Genomic DNA, 16,140 nt, shown 5'->3' with positions numbered 1-16,140 from the left:
ACCTTTGATCAACAAAACAACGTTTGTAGAAGAAGTCCATAACCTCAAGAGAAGTATTGGCTCTAAGAGCTGACCACAAAACAATGTAGGTAAAAGAAGTCGGCAAAATGAATCCATTACCTCGAAAAAAGGATTGGCTCGAAAAAAGGATTGGCTCTAAGAACTGACCACGAGGTCCCAACCCCAAAACCATCTCGTGGCCAACCTCAAAACCATCAACTGTCAATGGATTGCTCAAGCTCCTCCCACGGGGTGAGCAGGTCACCACCTGCCAGCACCCTTAAACCATTTCACGCGAGAAGTTATTTTCCAATTAGGTGGAATGAATCACTATGTTCCCACAACATGCTATAATTCAATTTCACGAAATACTCAGAATTATTTCATGAGACACTGTATTTCCTGCTAGTCACTCAGTACTTCAAACAGAGGAAGGATAGAACCCTAAGCCAGAAACAACTAATATCAATTTTGCGCAAAAACAAGTGTTACCCCTTCATCCATGTGAAAAATCCAACCAGCAGAGTAATAAACAAAGCCTACTGCTTTCTACTGGACAACAAATTTATGAATATATATGTATACCTAAATGAAATATGAAAAGAAAAGGCAAAGTCGAAAATCTTCCTTCTCATTTCTGACCATCGGCTTCAACTGGCTCAACGATCTCCGCTTCTACTGTTTCTGGGTGGTTCGGTTGGCCTACCAGATGTGGAACTTCAACTGCCGACAACCACTTGCCTGAAAGGGCCATGCCCATCATTTCATATATCTTCCCACCAAGTTGCCCTGGATTCTCAGGCTGCACGTAAGACATTACCAATATCATTGATATTAGCATTTCTATAAGTTCTTCCGATATCCCTACCAACCGATTATCATTTGCAAAAAAGATATCCTTGGTAATATTTTTAAAATTTCAGGTGTCAATCCTACGTTTATCTATGCAAACTTCAACCGTCTACAATGTAAAGCAAAATAGAGCTACCCAGGAAAAGATACAACAGAAATACTCACAGTAAAACCACTTGAAACCAGGGCTGCATCAAACAGAAGATCTATAGCTCTGAGCGCATCTTCATCATCTGGGCTAGTCTTGCATGCAGCCTGCAAAGCAGTGTAGAAATGGAAAGAAGTTACATAATCATTGTGATTTGTGACACACACACACAGAGACAGAGGAGCTGGTCACTGTACATTTAAGTTCTTGATAATTGAATGCTCGGGATTGATCTCAAGCACCCTTCTACCTCTCATGAACTCTAGGCTAGACGTATCACCAACAGTTTGAGATTTCATTAACCTGAAACATTCCATTCCATTTCAGAATCAGGCTCCCCAAGTTACAGGAAAAAGAAAATAACTACTCAAAAAATTGTGCTTAAGCAATCAATTACCTCTCCATGTTGGGAGACCAACCAAACTTCCCAGATGCAAGTACGCAAGGTGATGAGCTCAGGCGGTTCGTTATTTGGACACTAGCAACTTTGTCACCCAAACGTTTCTTGATCCAGTCACAGGTTTGACCATACTCTTGCTTCATCACCTTCTCTTTTTCCTCATTCTTATCGCCTGGCAAAGGTTCAAGTCATAATCATCACAATGATAGAGATGGAGATAGAATTTAGCACAAAGAAATCCATGCATCACACGCACACACATAAGGAACCAGAAGTAACAAACATTACACCTTCTCTGATGATTGATCAAATGTATCAAACCTACACAATCATCTATATGAATGAGCTGTGTCTAATGCAATAAAATTTGACCCAACTACTTCGCAAACAGCAGAACCAAAATGTATGTCATACCAAGATAAACATATATAAGGGAGCAAGAAAGACTACATGTATGCAAGTTCCTACCAATGATCTGGAAGTGTTATTGTTGACAAGATCAGAATCAACTTACCTAGATCCAAGTCTTCCTTACTAATGTCGACAAAATTTTTATCTTTATATGATTTGAGATTCTGGATGGCAACCTCATCAATAGGATCAACCAAAAACAACACCTGGAGAATTGGCACCAATAGAACACTTGTGACAATCAACAACAGAGAGGAAAATAATCTCTTTATATTTCAGAGAGTGACCATACTTCAAGATCCTTCTCAAGAAGTTTTTCCAGGAAGGGTGTATTCTTAGCACTGGTCACATTGTCAGCAGCAATGAAATATATATCCTTCTGCTCAGCTTTCATGTTCTCAACGTACTCATCCAAGCTGATCATCTCTTCCTCACTCTGGGAAGAGAAAAATCGAAGCAATGGTGCAATACGTTTGTGGTTTTCATTATCTTCAATGCAACCCAATTTCAGGTATTTACCATAATTTTCCCAGAACTGATCATAGTCCTTCAGAAAGAAAAAAGAAAGTTAGATCTCATGCTACAGGCATATAATGATGTTCAGCTTCTACGTCTGCCAACGCCCTTCCCCCCCAACATCAAAAAGAACCACATTTGTGAGAACGCTCATGCGCGCCTGTACACGCAGAGTACAGAAGAGTGGAGAATACAATTACAATCACATGCACATAGATTTTGTATGGGTTCTTTTTCATCAGGGGGAGAAAGTGAGGGGCCATAGAGGAAGTGTGCGGTTAAAAATAGACATCATATATTCAATTGCAACAACGAAAAATGTAGAAGCAGCTGCACTCGAATTTTTCATTAGAAAAAAATGCATTACAAATTTAAAATTTCAGAGCAATGAAGACGTACTGCTCTATTCTCACTCAACGATATTCCTAGGATCATGTCAAAAGCCTTTCGAACCAAACGTTTTCTCATTATTCGTACCTACAACAGCAAAAAATAGAAGTGAGCAAGTTGTGGTATGAAACACACAATCAAAAAAAATCCAGAAGGGAAATCCATGCAAACATTTTCTCATTATTCGTACCTAGAACAACAACAAAACAAAAAAAAAATAGAAGCAAGATGTGGTATATCAAATGGATTTCCCGCTTACAATGCGACTTTCTTGAAGAATTTCACGTGAGACATTGAGAGGAAGGTCATTTGAGTCCACAACACCTTTGACAAAGCTTAGATATCGAGGGAACTATTAAAACCAGAAGGAAAAAAAAGTATTGGTCAGCTTTCATATAAAGCCCAATAATACATTATACGAACTTAGACATTCTTCTTACCAATTCTCCATCAAAATCATCTGAAATAAACACTCTTTTCACGTAAAGCCTGATATTCTTCGTCTTTGGATTAATAATGTCATCTTTTCCCGAGGGTGCATAGGCAGGAACATAAAGTATAGACCTAAATTCTACCTCACCCTGAGGTAACAATTTCAGTCAGCATCGCATTCAAGTAAAGGAAAAACAATTTGCAGTCAGTATTAAAATAAAAATAAATCATCATTGACACACAATGACACAAGGGTAAAAACTAAGTATGGATGTCCTTGAGATGTCCCTTCAAGGACATCCGATAAAATGCTGCTAGAGTACAGTTATATTATTTGCCATAACAAAAATTTAATGGTAAACCTTTAAAGGACAACAGCACTGCCATCTCCTAAAATTTGATCCACACTAGAAAGATCCCAAGAATCATCCAAACCACAGTTATCCCCCAAGACAATTTCTAAAGAACTACACCAACATTTAGTAGCAAATCCCATTGCTGATAATTTGATTGGGGATATTGTCAATCACAAGTGTCAATATTTTTTGAATGGGAAATATTCACACTTGTCATTGTCAATATTTTATTTGTACCAGATGCTGATGTGGTAATTGTAGTTACCTCTGTTGTGAAGTGTGAAGATGCTAAAGGATCCAAGTATTCATTGAAGGTTTTCTTGTAGAATTCATTGTATTCCTCTGTCGTGACTTCCTTGGTGTTGCGAAGCTGCACAAAATCAAGAGTGATGTCTGCAGTCATTCGAAGTACCTGCAATTACAACGACAATAAATCCAATAATAGCAACTTTTCAGACTTACCCATATCGGTTGGGTCTCATTCGTGAGCTCCCAGTCCCAGTACCTTTCGACAACAGTTTTGGTTTTCTTCTTCTTCTGTTATAACAGAGTCATTCAATAATCACATATCAATTGCTTCATCATTATTCCAGTTCTAACACACACACACACGCAAAAGTCACCTCAGATTTCTCATCTTGCTCATCCTTTTTGGCTTCTACTGGATCTTCATCAACCTCTACCTATAAGAGGGCCAAACATATAATATGAACATTGCAATGAACCAAGTGATTTCAAATCAGATTTGTCCATGACTTGAAAAGCAATAGAAAGAGAATACTCATACCTCTTTTGTGTATCCCTTCTCCTGCCACGTGTATATTGGGAATGAAACAAACTGAGAATAATTCTTTACAAGCTTCTGAACCCTTTCCGGATTTGCAAAACCTTTGTCATCACGCTGAAAATATACGGAACACAGAAGAACCAGCATGAATGATAAGAGAGCAAATGAACATCAATGTGTCTAATAAGGACTTAAAGAACAAAGAAAAAGCATTGCATACCTTAAGATATAATGTAAGGCGAGTTCCTCTCGGGATGAGCTTCTCAGGGTCTGTCTCCTCCCTAATAATATACGAGCTGGCATTAGCCTCTCCTTCCCATACATACTGTTTATCAGACTTTGGGCTTTTTGTAGAGACGATCACCTATCAATTCCAAATAGACAAAAATGATAGGTCAAAAATTTCAGATTCAGGGTGTGAACAGGTAGATGACATCACACTGAACTGACCAAAAACCCACACCAAAATGACATACCCTATCAGAAACCAGGAACGCCGAGTAAAAGCCCACACCAAACTGACCAATTAAGTTGCTGTCAGAACCGGCATCTTTACTATCCTGCAACGTGATACTAGTTCCCTTAGTTTTCAAGTAAGACAACATCTTCATGAAAATCAATTTAGTGGCTCGAGCAAGTTCAAACCTTCAGTGCCTTCAAAAACTTTGCAGTTCCACTTTGGGCAATTGTTCCAAGACAGTCAATTAGTTCTTGACGAGTCATACCAATGCCAGTGTCACTGGATAGAGCCCAAAATAAATAAATGAACGCCGGGGATGGAAGATCATTAACCAAAACACTATATTCAAAGGTCAGAAAACTTACACAATGGTCACAGTACCATTTTCCTTGTCAGTTTGGATTCGGATATCTAGATCAACTCCATCCTTCAAAAGTGCAGAATCAGTAACACTAAGGTAACGCAACTTGTCCAGTGCATCACTTGCATTGCTGTAGATCACAAAAATATGAAATTTGAAAATTATAATTTGAAGAATGACGAAATTGATCATAATAAAATGAGGAAGATAAGTCAACAAATGCTGACTCCTTTCATAAATCTCTGCCATCGGAGAAGCATAGGCAGCCAACAGCAACTCACCAATGTAAAGTGGTAAGCCAGCTATTTTAACCATTGGCATACTCACATAATAGATAATTCAATCAAAACAAAGAAGTGTGAACTGAGAAGAGGAAATATTAAAAGATAATCTCTGATTATATATCAATATGGACAGTATACAGCCAAATCTTGAACCGAGGAAGTAAATGGAAGCGAACATGCCTGATAAGTTCCCGAAGAAACACATCCTTGTTGCTGTATAAGCTGTTAACAATAAGGTCCATGAGGCGACTAACCTGGCGTCAATTGTCCAATATACAATGTTGTTACAAAGATTTTAAATGACAAGTAAATCCATTTGAGAGTACAAAAAAACATACCTCTGCTTGATACTCATACTTCTCAGCTGGAGGATGTGGAGAATCCGAATTTTCTGATGCTGCAGCCGTTGACTCACGCCGACTACCCAAGAGAAGGCCATTTTTCAGGATTAATTGAGTTGAAGTCCCATTTATGTTATGCCTACCATTGTTCAAAATTGAGAACCATCTGACCCGGGTATCAGTCTCTAAAACCTGGGGATAGTCAAAACTTGAGAATTAACATAATTTTTGTTCCAAACTAGAAAGGAACGTCAACTACTGAATTGCACATATTCAGTCGATAGAACCCATACGAAGACAGTGTCTTTACACAACTGGAACAGCTAATTGCATAAGAAATTATGATAAAAAGTAATCAACAATTAAAAGATACAAAAACCGATAAAAATTGTTTAAATACAAAAGTTTGCAATTGAAAATTTTTCAAGTGTTTGCCTGACTACCATACAATTGGAAATAGATATAGTTCGTCTAAGAACAAGTAAAATGGTATTTAACATAGCTAAACGAGAACATCTACATATTCTATCAACAAAATTAATAACTACATATTGAAGATGCTTTCAATAGGAATGGTATCATTGAATCGAATCAACAATATAGCAAACACGAAATATCATTAAAAAAAAAAACAAAACATAGAAGCAAAAAAGACGATGGAAGTGACGGAAAATATACCAACCGTAAGCATCAAAAACCATAAAAATCAATCTCAACCCACAAAAATGAACGGAAGAAATGAGGATTTGAGAGTGTGTACCGAATCACTGAAAGGAGTAGAGGATGCGATCGGAGCTGCCGCTACGGCACGGTGAAGCGAGCCACGGGTGCGCAGGATAGCTGAGACGGAGGGCCTTGAGAGCCTGTGCATGTTGGAGAAGCTTCGAGACGGACCTTAGTGTGAAGCTGAACTGAAAACTTTGTGGGAGAGGAGGCACACTAGGGTTTATAAAGGATTTAAGAAGGGTTTTGGACGGAGGGTCTAAACTTTAAAGAAGCTTCTGGAGGATGACAATTTTCATTTTCGCTTTTTTTTTTTTTTTGAGAATTTTACGTTTCTCCAGAAAATATCCCTTTTTTTATTATTTATTTATAATTTTATATTGCAGTAAACGTGAGGTATCAATTTAACCAGGAGAAGAGGCATCTAGGTATCTAAATTAAAACTAATTCCAGCTAAAGATACTGGACCAAAGTGTAGTCAAATAAATTATCCATGTTGACAAACTAAAAAAAAAACCAACGAAAAAGTTATTCGGTTGACAATTAAATGAGCTAAGTATATGTGTGATCAAGTCGCATATTTCAAATGATATTTCAAAAAAAAAATTGTTAGAGTGATTTTATTTACACACCAGGATTTGTTATCTTTACACCAATAATTTGCTCATATAAGTTTACACCTTTTTTATCTAAGTTTACACCAAATTATTATTGTTAATCCAAAAATACCCTTGATTTAAGTTTTTAATATACAAAGATGTTATCTTTACACACAAGCTCATACAGTCAAACCCATTTATCTAACATCTCCTTTTTAAAAATACATAAATCTGGGTTTCTTTTTTTTATAGCGACACTTTCTAAACAGGAACTATCGTCGATATCTACGATCGACATCCAACTATCCTTACCTCCAATTGGGTCACCGACTACACCTCATTTTGCCTAATCATAACCATATCTTGTTGTTATTAATTCTAACTCTTGCTATTCCAGATTTTCTCTGTAAACTGAATTTCACAATTGACCAATCAATGTGTCAAACAAGATCACAAAATTGACAAACAAAGTGACAAAGAAACATTGGCAAATGGACTTCTTATGTACAAGTGAATATAATTAAAGTGATAATAAGAAATCTGGAATCATTTAATCTGCAACAAGTTTGTTTTCATGATCATCAACTATCATATTGATTAACAAACCATGTCACAAGAATCCACAGTTCTTTTAAATTAACATAAAAACTCACTCCGAACACTAAATTAACATGCTAGTCAATGTCTACATAAATTGTCTCTCTAGTGGCCACATTCGAGCCAATTAATTCTAAAAAACGTTGAATACGATGTTGATATGCTACATCCCATCCATTAGCTTCTTCTGTATGATATTTGTACCAATAATTTGCCACTGGTGGGATTGGGCACTCATCAATAAGGCTCAACTGCATATGAAATCACAAGTTCAATCAATTCACTCAACTTTAATATACAAAACTAAATTAATTACACTTTTTTGTACCTATACAAAATGGTTTCCATTTACAAAACCAATCGCTATCTCGTTCCTTGCACTGTATGGAAGTGGGCGGCTTCTAAGAGGTAAGAATGTCAAGCATTGTTGGAGTGACAGTAGTACCAGCACAACGTTATACCTAGAAGCTATCAAGTGTCCCATATCTGGCATAGACATCCAATACTTAACGTCAGCTGGAGACATATAAAAGTCCAGTGCCTGTAAGAGGTCTTTAGTCCTGTCACCGAATATTTTTTTGTAAAAATCCTCCCACATTCTTAGCTCTTCATATAGTGATCGGCGTACAATCTTCCAGCTGTCTATACAATCAATTCTCATTAAACCAGCAATCGCACGATATCCACAATTACCATCACCAGCAACGTCACTAATAGCATTGATGTATACCGCTATCGTGCGTGGGAATTCATGACGAAATTCTTCTATGCTTAGTCGTTTTTCTGCAATAGTTGTTTGTATTTTATGTCGAACCTACAGATAAGATAAGACAATCATGGTACGAAAACAATTTATTTATAAAGACATCATAGTTGTATATAAGAAATATACGTACTGATATTTTCTTTACTCGTTTCTTTTGAATTTTATCTGTAACACTACAGAATTCTGAGTTGATGACGGTATACACATGTCAACGCATGGAACATCAACAAGCTCAAATGCAGATGGTTTTCGGCGTGTTGACTTGTCCTTCTTCGAAACTCTACCTCGTGTCTTTACCTTCTCTTTAGGCTCTACCAAGTGTGTTGTATTGGGATCGAAAATTTCTCGAATCTTTCTTGCATAGTATGGCCACTTGGCACTATCTTCCTTCATGACTTTGTCCACGAACCTGCAAAAATCCATAAACAGCTTCACCAAACGTAAGTTAGTTGTAGTGATTAACATAATTACATATATGCTTATTAACATAAAAATAAAAACAACCTGTTTAATTCTAGAATAAAGTCAGGAATTTGTGGTTGATCACGTGGGATTATGTGAAGCCTCTTCCAATGAGTGTCCAAAGCTGATAAAGGGATCGGAACTTCATCTCTCACATAGTGAGCGAGCTCATGAGCACATGGAAGACCGTGTATGCGTCTATTCAAACAACCACACAACTCTGTTGATGCCCCAAGACTCTCTACAAAAGGAAGTTGCTCTAAAATCAGATCAAGTGCTGAGGTGGATACTAATCCCCGGATATCTTTAAAGAGTGAAGGCCTAAACTTGTGTTGTACTACAGTTGCGCTCTTCTCGAATGAGGCCTTTATCTCAGTAAAATGCAACTCCAGAAGTGAATGAATTTTCGACCATAAAGAATCGAAATTACCCAGTGAACAACCCAGTTGTTTCTTAAGCTTTGCATGTGCGCTCTCAACCCTGTAATGTAACACAGAAAATAAATTAATGAAATTGATTATGCATCAATAATTTAGTTAAAATATGAAAATAATATTTTAATTACCTATTTGTAGTCAAATTGTCAAAATGCGTACAGTTATTGGTCCATGCAGCAATGAACCTCTCCTTGTATAGATTTAACCAAGTATCAAAGACATACGCAACAGCAGTAGGAGTATGGCTAAAGGTGGTCGTTAGCTAATTTATTCTCCGCAAATATTCCACCTCAGTGTTTGCTGCAACCACAGTACCCCATACACTCATAAACAAATTCCATGTTTCCTTGTCACGAAACATCTTCTTACACTTTGCCAAAATATTTTTGTTGATGTGCCAACGACATAATAAATGCTTAGCATTAGGAAAAACAGACTCAATGGCACTCATAAGAGATAATTCTCTATCCGTCACAACAACTGATGGGAGATCGCACCCATAATCCTCCATAAATGATCGAAGCCTCAAGAGTATCCATAAATAGTTTTCCACACGCTCTCTTCCTAGATAGGCAAATGCAACTGAGAATGTAAGATTAGTTGATGTAACTCCGACAACCTCTAATAATGACATGCGATATCTGTTTGTTTTGTATGTACAGTCTAACAATAACACACGTGGAAAAGTACGTAGCAAATCAATACTTTTCGGATGAGCCCAAATCAAATCAGCGACTGTGTCAGTACCATCAGTAGAAGCCCTATGGTACTCAAAGTACTTGTGCTCAGAAAGCTTACCCAAAAGATATTGCATTTGCGTCCTCCCCGCCTTTTCAATGACTTTGTGCTTATGTCGTGCATTGTAAATAGTCCTAAGTGTGGTTGCATTTAATGGATCTTTCTGTTTTATGGTGCAAAGAATTTCCTTCGGCATAACCATATTCTTAGACATATCAACCAAAAGCTCCGTCTGTTCATGGGTCAATCTCCCAGCATAACTATGCCCCTCATAATACATTGCAGAGGGATGATTGTGCTTTCCATTAATGACTTCCAAAATCCAACCATCCCCATTTGCAGTTGTTTTTCCCCTCAGTAAAAATGGACAACCACATTTCTTTGTACCAGTGCACATACGTTTTTTGACACTTTTTGTCTCATTACTAATCACTGGCCTATATGAACCAAACCGTTCACACGCAAGCAAAATTCGTGGCTTCCTACCGGTTCCACCAACATCAGATGCTCTAATTGTAAGGACATGTCTAGTTCGTATGGCAGCTGCTCGAGCCCAGGAAATCAAATCTTCTTTGCTTTTGTATATCTAGAAAACGAAGAATAGAATATGAGTGAATACATAGTAACTGCTAAAATATATTTAAATTATAAAAAAAATGAAATCATACTTACGTCATATGTGATAAATTCGCTTGTATAATCAACCATGAACAAATCACCACTACTAATAATCTCTTTGGTAGATTCATCCTGCTGCATTTAAATACTAAACAATTAATGTAAACCAATATGCTGATTTTTAAACCCTAAATCAACACAACATTCCAGTTTATATAATACTTCGCACAGTTTTTTTTTGGTGCAAAAAAAACAAACTTCATTAACCCAAAACAAAGCAAAACAAAAGGACATCATGTAAAAACCATATACAAGCAGTGAACCAACTAAAAGCGAAAGAAAAAAGGGGAAACCATCACAAAAGAGCATGGACAAACACATACAACATTATTACAATTTCCTAAAGATCAGATCTAATAGCAAATCCTTTTTTCTAAGCATCTCATCATCTTCAAAGAGAAAACAATGGTCATGGGAGAGGCTTGAGACTTGAAGACAGAAAATTTCAATGAGCATTCATTGAACATGGAAAAGATTGGTGGATGCTTGCTGGAGGAATGATTTACGACTAACAGTAGCTGAAAAATTCTTAGCATATCAGCAGCACAATTTCTTAATTGAACATGGAAACTTGTTGGAGGGAAGGACTGCGGCATCTTATCCTTTGTAAACACTAGTGAGATAACCGAATCCAAAATTTTCCATATTCTCTTCATATCCTCAGTATTCTAATCTCACTTGTTCCTAGGACCATAACACAATTGATATAATATATACACAAACCACTAGCATTCATATATATATCAACGATATGTGATCTCCGTGTATGTACGAACATGATCTCTATATATGCACACACACCACTAACACAATTTGACAAAATTGTATATAAAACAAACCAAATCAATACAAATTATATAAAACAAAAATCAATTTATGACCTCTCTTAATCAACTAGTCGATTTTATATTCAGTAGAAATTCGTATAATTAACCCAGAAATCAGATTATATAACTAGAGATCAAACCAGATTATATAGTTAGAATCCAAAAGTTCAAAATCCCTAAAAAATACCTTTATGCCATGGCCATTATTTTCAATGTCGAGAATGGTGTTTCCGTATTGTTGAAGCTCATTTGTACTTCTAATCTCCTTCTTCGACTCATTATTTTCCATCTTCTACAGTATCCCAATGATTTCCTTCACAGTTGAATTGAAATTGAAACTGTTTCACTACGTGTAGAAGTTTTGTTACGTGTAGACTTATAACTTTCTAATTCTACATGTTAAAATATATTTATTTTTTTTTCATTTAAGGACATATTAGGTATTTCATATAGGGATATATATGTAAATAAAAAAATTAAAAAAAGTGGTGTAGAGATAACAAAACTTGGTGTGCAATTAAAATCACTCAAATTGTTATTATCATATGGCTACTTGAATTATATTGAAGAAAACATTTGTTAGCACAAGTAGTAGCATTTTCCTCATGATTTCAATAAATCCATACTACAGGTCTACAACTCCAATTAGGCTTCTCCTGATTTCATTTCAGTAACTAGAAAAGAAACCAACTGTTGACAGAGAATGTTATTGCTGTCAATAAATTCATGATCAGAACTCGTCAATCGGCCAGCTTCACGCCTTCACTTAAGCGCAAGATCAATCGATATAAACCCAAAAATCGATAAATCAATTCACATTCTCCACTGAAATCAATTCAATCAGAGTCCAGACCATGTATCTTACAATACAACTCTATGAACATGGTAGCTAGATCATAGTCAACTTTTTCTGGGGCTTCATGGATTCTAGCTTTTGCATCGGGGAAATAGGTTGTATTGTCCAAATATCGGCTCCGGTGAAAGAGGCATCATCATTCTGTATCAACTACAGTTCTCATCCTTAACTTCATGACTTTATGTGCTTCGCCATCAAGAGTGCTATCATCCCTATCCAATTTGATCAAGGGCTCTGGAGCTAAGGAATCCATTAACGGCATGAAGCAATTGATCATAAAGCAAGGATGGATGATATATAACCCTCCTCCTTCAGTGACTTCAAAATCTCTTCGGCACCTTCCTCTTCTCCCTGACCCTTCATATACTTCACACACGCTGCTAATGTATTTTGGTTGGGCTTCCATCCAGGCCGACGAGCCAAAAATGCTTCCTTCATTGTTTCCACAGCCTTCACTATCTGTCCATTTATAAAATATCCAGTTGCCACACAGTCCAATGGTAGAGCATCCAGCTCTTTCCCACTCTCCGTAAGCCGCTTAAGATATGCTACAGCCTTTTCCAGAAGACCCTTTTGGCAATAAGCACGAATCATCAAATTTGGAATTCGAATGTCAAATACTGTGGTCCCAGATTCCCACTCCACCAAAAGCCTCTCAGCACCATCAATGTCATCCAACTTCACTAGTGAGCTTAACATAGATAGGTAGCCTGAATTTACAAGCTTTCCAATATTCTTGTACAATTCCCATAAACGATACACTTCATCTTTAACCCCACAAGCAGCATATAAAGTGAGGATATTTTCATACGCTAACCTTCTAGAGATACCATAAGTTCTTTGCTCCGCTCTCTTCAGCATTGTCAAAGCTTTTTCTTTCAAGCCAGATTTCAAGAAACCATTTGCAACAACAACATAAGTACTCCAGTTCACAGAGATAAGGGCATCAGCTTCCATCTTCATTAAAAGTTTCTCCATTTCCTCTACATCAGCAGTGGTTGCATGAGCATTCAATATGATGTTGTAAGTGACCTTGTCCCAACTGATGCCCATTTCTTCCATCTCTTGTGTTAGAACGTCTAGCTTCTCATATTTTCCAAGCCGAGCATAGAGATTTAACATCACATTGTAAGACAATGATGATATTAATGTAAACTTTTTCATCTTTTGCATAGTGGCTCTGCTTTTTCTAAAGACCTATGGTGTGCATAACAGTTTAAAAGAGAACCATAAACCTGAAAGACTCTCATAGTTTCAGGAATACTATCAAAATACTTCTCCGCAGGCTCTAGGCCATGAACTCTTGATACTAAATCCAGTCGAACAGCAATATCTGACGTTGATAGCACATGGTTTCTTTGATAGCTCATCCACTCAGAAATCTGAAAGCAATCATTTGGAATACAGAGTTAGAACACAATCACTTCCTGTAAGTTACTGCAAATGTATTTATAAGAAATAAACTAAAAAAAAAAGCCTTTCTCCAAATGCCAAAATCACACCTCAAATATATAATTTACAAATAAACACATAGACAGGTGTGCGGAGGAGATTAACACATAGCATCAGGGGTGCGGAGGAGATTAGCACATAGCATCAGGGGAGATAGTTAACAGCAGATACTTGTGCAATAAAGCGTCGATTCAACTCCATCAATTTTATTAGCATAACATTGTAAAACCATGGCTTCAAGTAGAAAAACAACGGGAGTAACACCGTATATCCCAAAAGCTTAACTGAAGGGAATGTAAATTTTTGTCATTTTAACTTGTACTCTACGTAACTACGTTACTCTAATAAACTTTCTCACTCGAAGCCAAGTAAAAACTGTTAGGGAGCGAAGGAGGCCCAACACATGTCACATTTAATTTGGGAGTTATAAGGATAAGAACTCAGGACCTTATATTGTCTCAAGGTTTCTGACGTTCTGTCATCAATAGACCATGTTAAATCACCAATTCTCAAAGATCAACCTTTTATTATTTTATTTTAAATTATACTCTCCCTTAACCAACCAATGTTACAAGTTCATGTGATAGACCAATCTATCTAAGTTGATGTTATGAGATGTTGTCTAGACATTATTTTAGCATCTGGATACTCATACATTGCCTGATGTTGCGCATCTTAATTTTCATAGCTTAAAATGATTGTCCACACTCATATAGTCTGATCCTTCTCAAAAAATTCATTTTATTCACAGAACACATCTAGCTGGGCATCAAGTTAATTTCTTTTATATTAATTTTTACACCCAAAATCTATTATTCATTGCAATCACAACTTCTCCATTGCAAGCACTTCATTGCATCCATAACCATTCGGTTCAAAATCCATTTCTCCTCTCCTCAGTTTCAACAAAATGAAATCATCCACAATAAATAACTAAATCAATGGAAAATCAATGTCAAAAAAGATAATTCCTCAAATACCTAACCAATTAAACATGCATATACAACTGCAAGTGTTTGTACTGTAAAGGAAGACAGACCTGGAGGGCGTGCCGGAACCGAAGGTACTTTCGAAGCTCCTTGATGAACACCCGAAGCTCATCTTGCTTCACTTCTTTCCCTTCGTCGATCCATTGGTCCAGCACGGCAGCTATTGAAGCCCTCGGATTTCCAGCGCGGGAAATCCGACGGTACAAAGAGTCTTCAGTTGGCGCATAAGATTTTCTTGTGGCTTCACTGCTACAAAAGCGAGCCCTCAAAACCCTAAAAATGGCATAGTGAGGCCAAGCATTTGATCCCAAATGCTTCATGGGGAGAAAGGAGCAACGTGAAGGAGTTACAAGGGTACGAAGATGTAGGAGGGGGTTTAGGGAGGGCTCAAGCGACGATAGAGAGGGCGAAAGCCCATAATGACTGGGCCCATTCGGGAGTGGGCCAATCATTACTGGAAAATAGTTTAGGGTTATTTTAGTTATTGCTTAGCAAAAGCTAGGCGAGGGTAATGAGATCCCATATCGATAAAGAAAGTGGTGCAAATCGGATTGTTAGTGCATTTTTTGATAAATACGAGCAGAAGGCGGATTGTCCTTCTTCGAGGAAGGTCTCAAGTTTCCTCAAGGAAATTTTTTGGAGAATTATGAGCGGAAGGCAGATTGTCCTTTAAAAAATGCCCCGAATTTCCTCTAGAAAAGCAAACATCTTTTTGGATGAATATTCCTCGAGGAAGGCAAATGTTTGGCACACTTTTTTAAAAAATTTATTTTATTTCTAATATTTCCTTTTATTGCAATTATAATTTCTCTTAGAGTTTTGTTTGAACTTCTATTATTTAATGTTGTAAACTCTTACAAGAGAGTAGCTTTCGTTTTTAAAAAATTAAGAGATGGCGGTCTTTTTCTAATTCTTTGGTGTTCAGTCAAATAAACAAAGTATTAAAATCTTAAACCTAGTGGTGGTGTGTTGAATCAACAGGTTTTAGTATATGTTCTTTTCACTACGCTACCCTGCATCAGAAAGGAATGAGCGGTTAGTTCCCACAACCTAACATAGTATGACCGGTTTTCTGGGCCTAAGCGAGAACGTTGGGCCTAGAGGAGCAAATCCGTGAGGGCTTCAGCCCAAAGTGGATAATATATTCAGAGTCCAACCCAACTTATGATGAGATCCCACATCAATAAAGAAAGAAAGGATTTGTTAGTAGATAAGGAGTTCTCACAACCTAACATAGCAAGATCAGTTTTCTGGGCCTAAGCGAGGACGTTGAGCCTA

The 16,140-nt window shown here is 37.1% G+C and overlaps 3 protein-coding genes across 3 annotated transcripts; all 3 read right to left on the bottom strand.

Moving 5' to 3' along the window:
- Positions 1–369: 369 nt before the first annotated feature.
- On the bottom strand, positions 370–6,688 carry LOC119983040 (heat shock protein 90-6, mitochondrial-like). The gene is made up of 20 exons (XM_038826694.1): positions 6,499–6,688; positions 5,736–5,930; positions 5,578–5,651; positions 5,118–5,243; positions 4,938–5,031; positions 4,769–4,852; positions 4,513–4,656; positions 4,293–4,406; positions 4,129–4,188; positions 3,968–4,042; positions 3,771–3,875; positions 3,158–3,298; positions 2,977–3,069; positions 2,727–2,804; positions 2,104–2,358; positions 1,915–2,017; positions 1,398–1,572; positions 1,198–1,303; positions 1,018–1,107; positions 370–802 (listed from the first exon to the last, which is right to left on the bottom strand). The coding sequence occupies exons 1-20, from the start codon at positions 6,607–6,609 to the stop codon at positions 632–634; spliced, it is 2,394 nt and encodes a 797-aa protein (XP_038682622.1). The 5' UTR covers positions 6,610–6,688; the 3' UTR covers positions 370–631.
- Positions 6,689–8,634: 1,946 nt separating this feature from the next.
- On the bottom strand, positions 8,635–11,891 carry LOC119981832 (PKS-NRPS hybrid synthetase CHGG_01239-like). The gene is made up of 5 exons (XM_038824975.1): positions 11,753–11,891; positions 10,733–10,810; positions 9,451–10,646; positions 8,928–9,365; positions 8,635–8,832 (listed from the first exon to the last, which is right to left on the bottom strand). Exons 1-3 carry the CDS (start codon positions 11,852–11,854, stop codon positions 9,585–9,587), a joined length of 1,242 nt encoding a protein of 413 aa, XP_038680903.1. The 5' UTR covers positions 11,855–11,891; the 3' UTR covers positions 8,635–8,832; positions 8,928–9,365; positions 9,451–9,584.
- A 460-nt stretch (positions 11,892–12,351) lies between these two features.
- Positions 12,352–15,231, bottom strand: LOC119982263 (pentatricopeptide repeat-containing protein At2g20710, mitochondrial-like). Its single transcript, XM_038825556.1, is given in 3 exon segments — positions 12,352–13,599; positions 13,602–13,803; positions 14,913–15,231. Coding segments are annotated over 3 exon segments (1,377 nt in total). The 5' UTR covers positions 15,183–15,231; the 3' UTR covers positions 12,352–12,694.
- Positions 15,232–16,140: the final 909 nt, after the last annotated feature.

The sequence above is a fragment of the Tripterygium wilfordii genome, chromosome 17 (genome assembly GCF_013401445.1).
Source record: "Tripterygium wilfordii isolate XIE 37 chromosome 17, ASM1340144v1, whole genome shotgun sequence".
NCBI lineage: Eukaryota > Viridiplantae > Streptophyta > Magnoliopsida > Celastrales > Celastraceae > Tripterygium > Tripterygium wilfordii.
The sequence above is the reverse complement of the archived record's forward strand: the minus strand, read 5'-3'. Positions and strand labels throughout refer to the sequence as shown.

Bases quoted from the DNA above. Each gene is read 5' to 3' on its own strand.
- LOC119983040 (XM_038826694.1), bottom strand. From the start codon at position 6,609: ATGCACAGGCTCTCAAGGCCCTCCGTCTCAGCTATCCTGCGCACCCGT. The intron at 5,652-5,735 runs GTATGTTTTTTT...AATTGACGCCAG, and splicing joins AGTATGAGTATCAAGCAGAG to GTTAGTCGCCTCATGGACCT. The intron at 803-1,017 runs GTGAGTATTTCT...TCTTACGTGCAG, and splicing joins TGGTTTCAAGTGGTTTTACT to CCTGAGAATCCAGGGCAACT.
- LOC119981832 (XM_038824975.1), bottom strand. From the start codon at position 11,854: ATGGAAAATAATGAGTCGAAGAAGGAGATTAGAAGTACAAATGAGCTT. The intron at 10,811-11,752 runs GTATTTTTTAGG...TAAATGCAGCAG, and splicing joins ATAATGGCCATGGCATAAAG to GATGAATCTACCAAAGAGAT. The intron at 10,647-10,732 runs GTAAGTATGATT...TTCGTTTTCTAG, and splicing joins GCGAATTTATCACATATGAC to ATATACAAAAGCAAAGAAGA.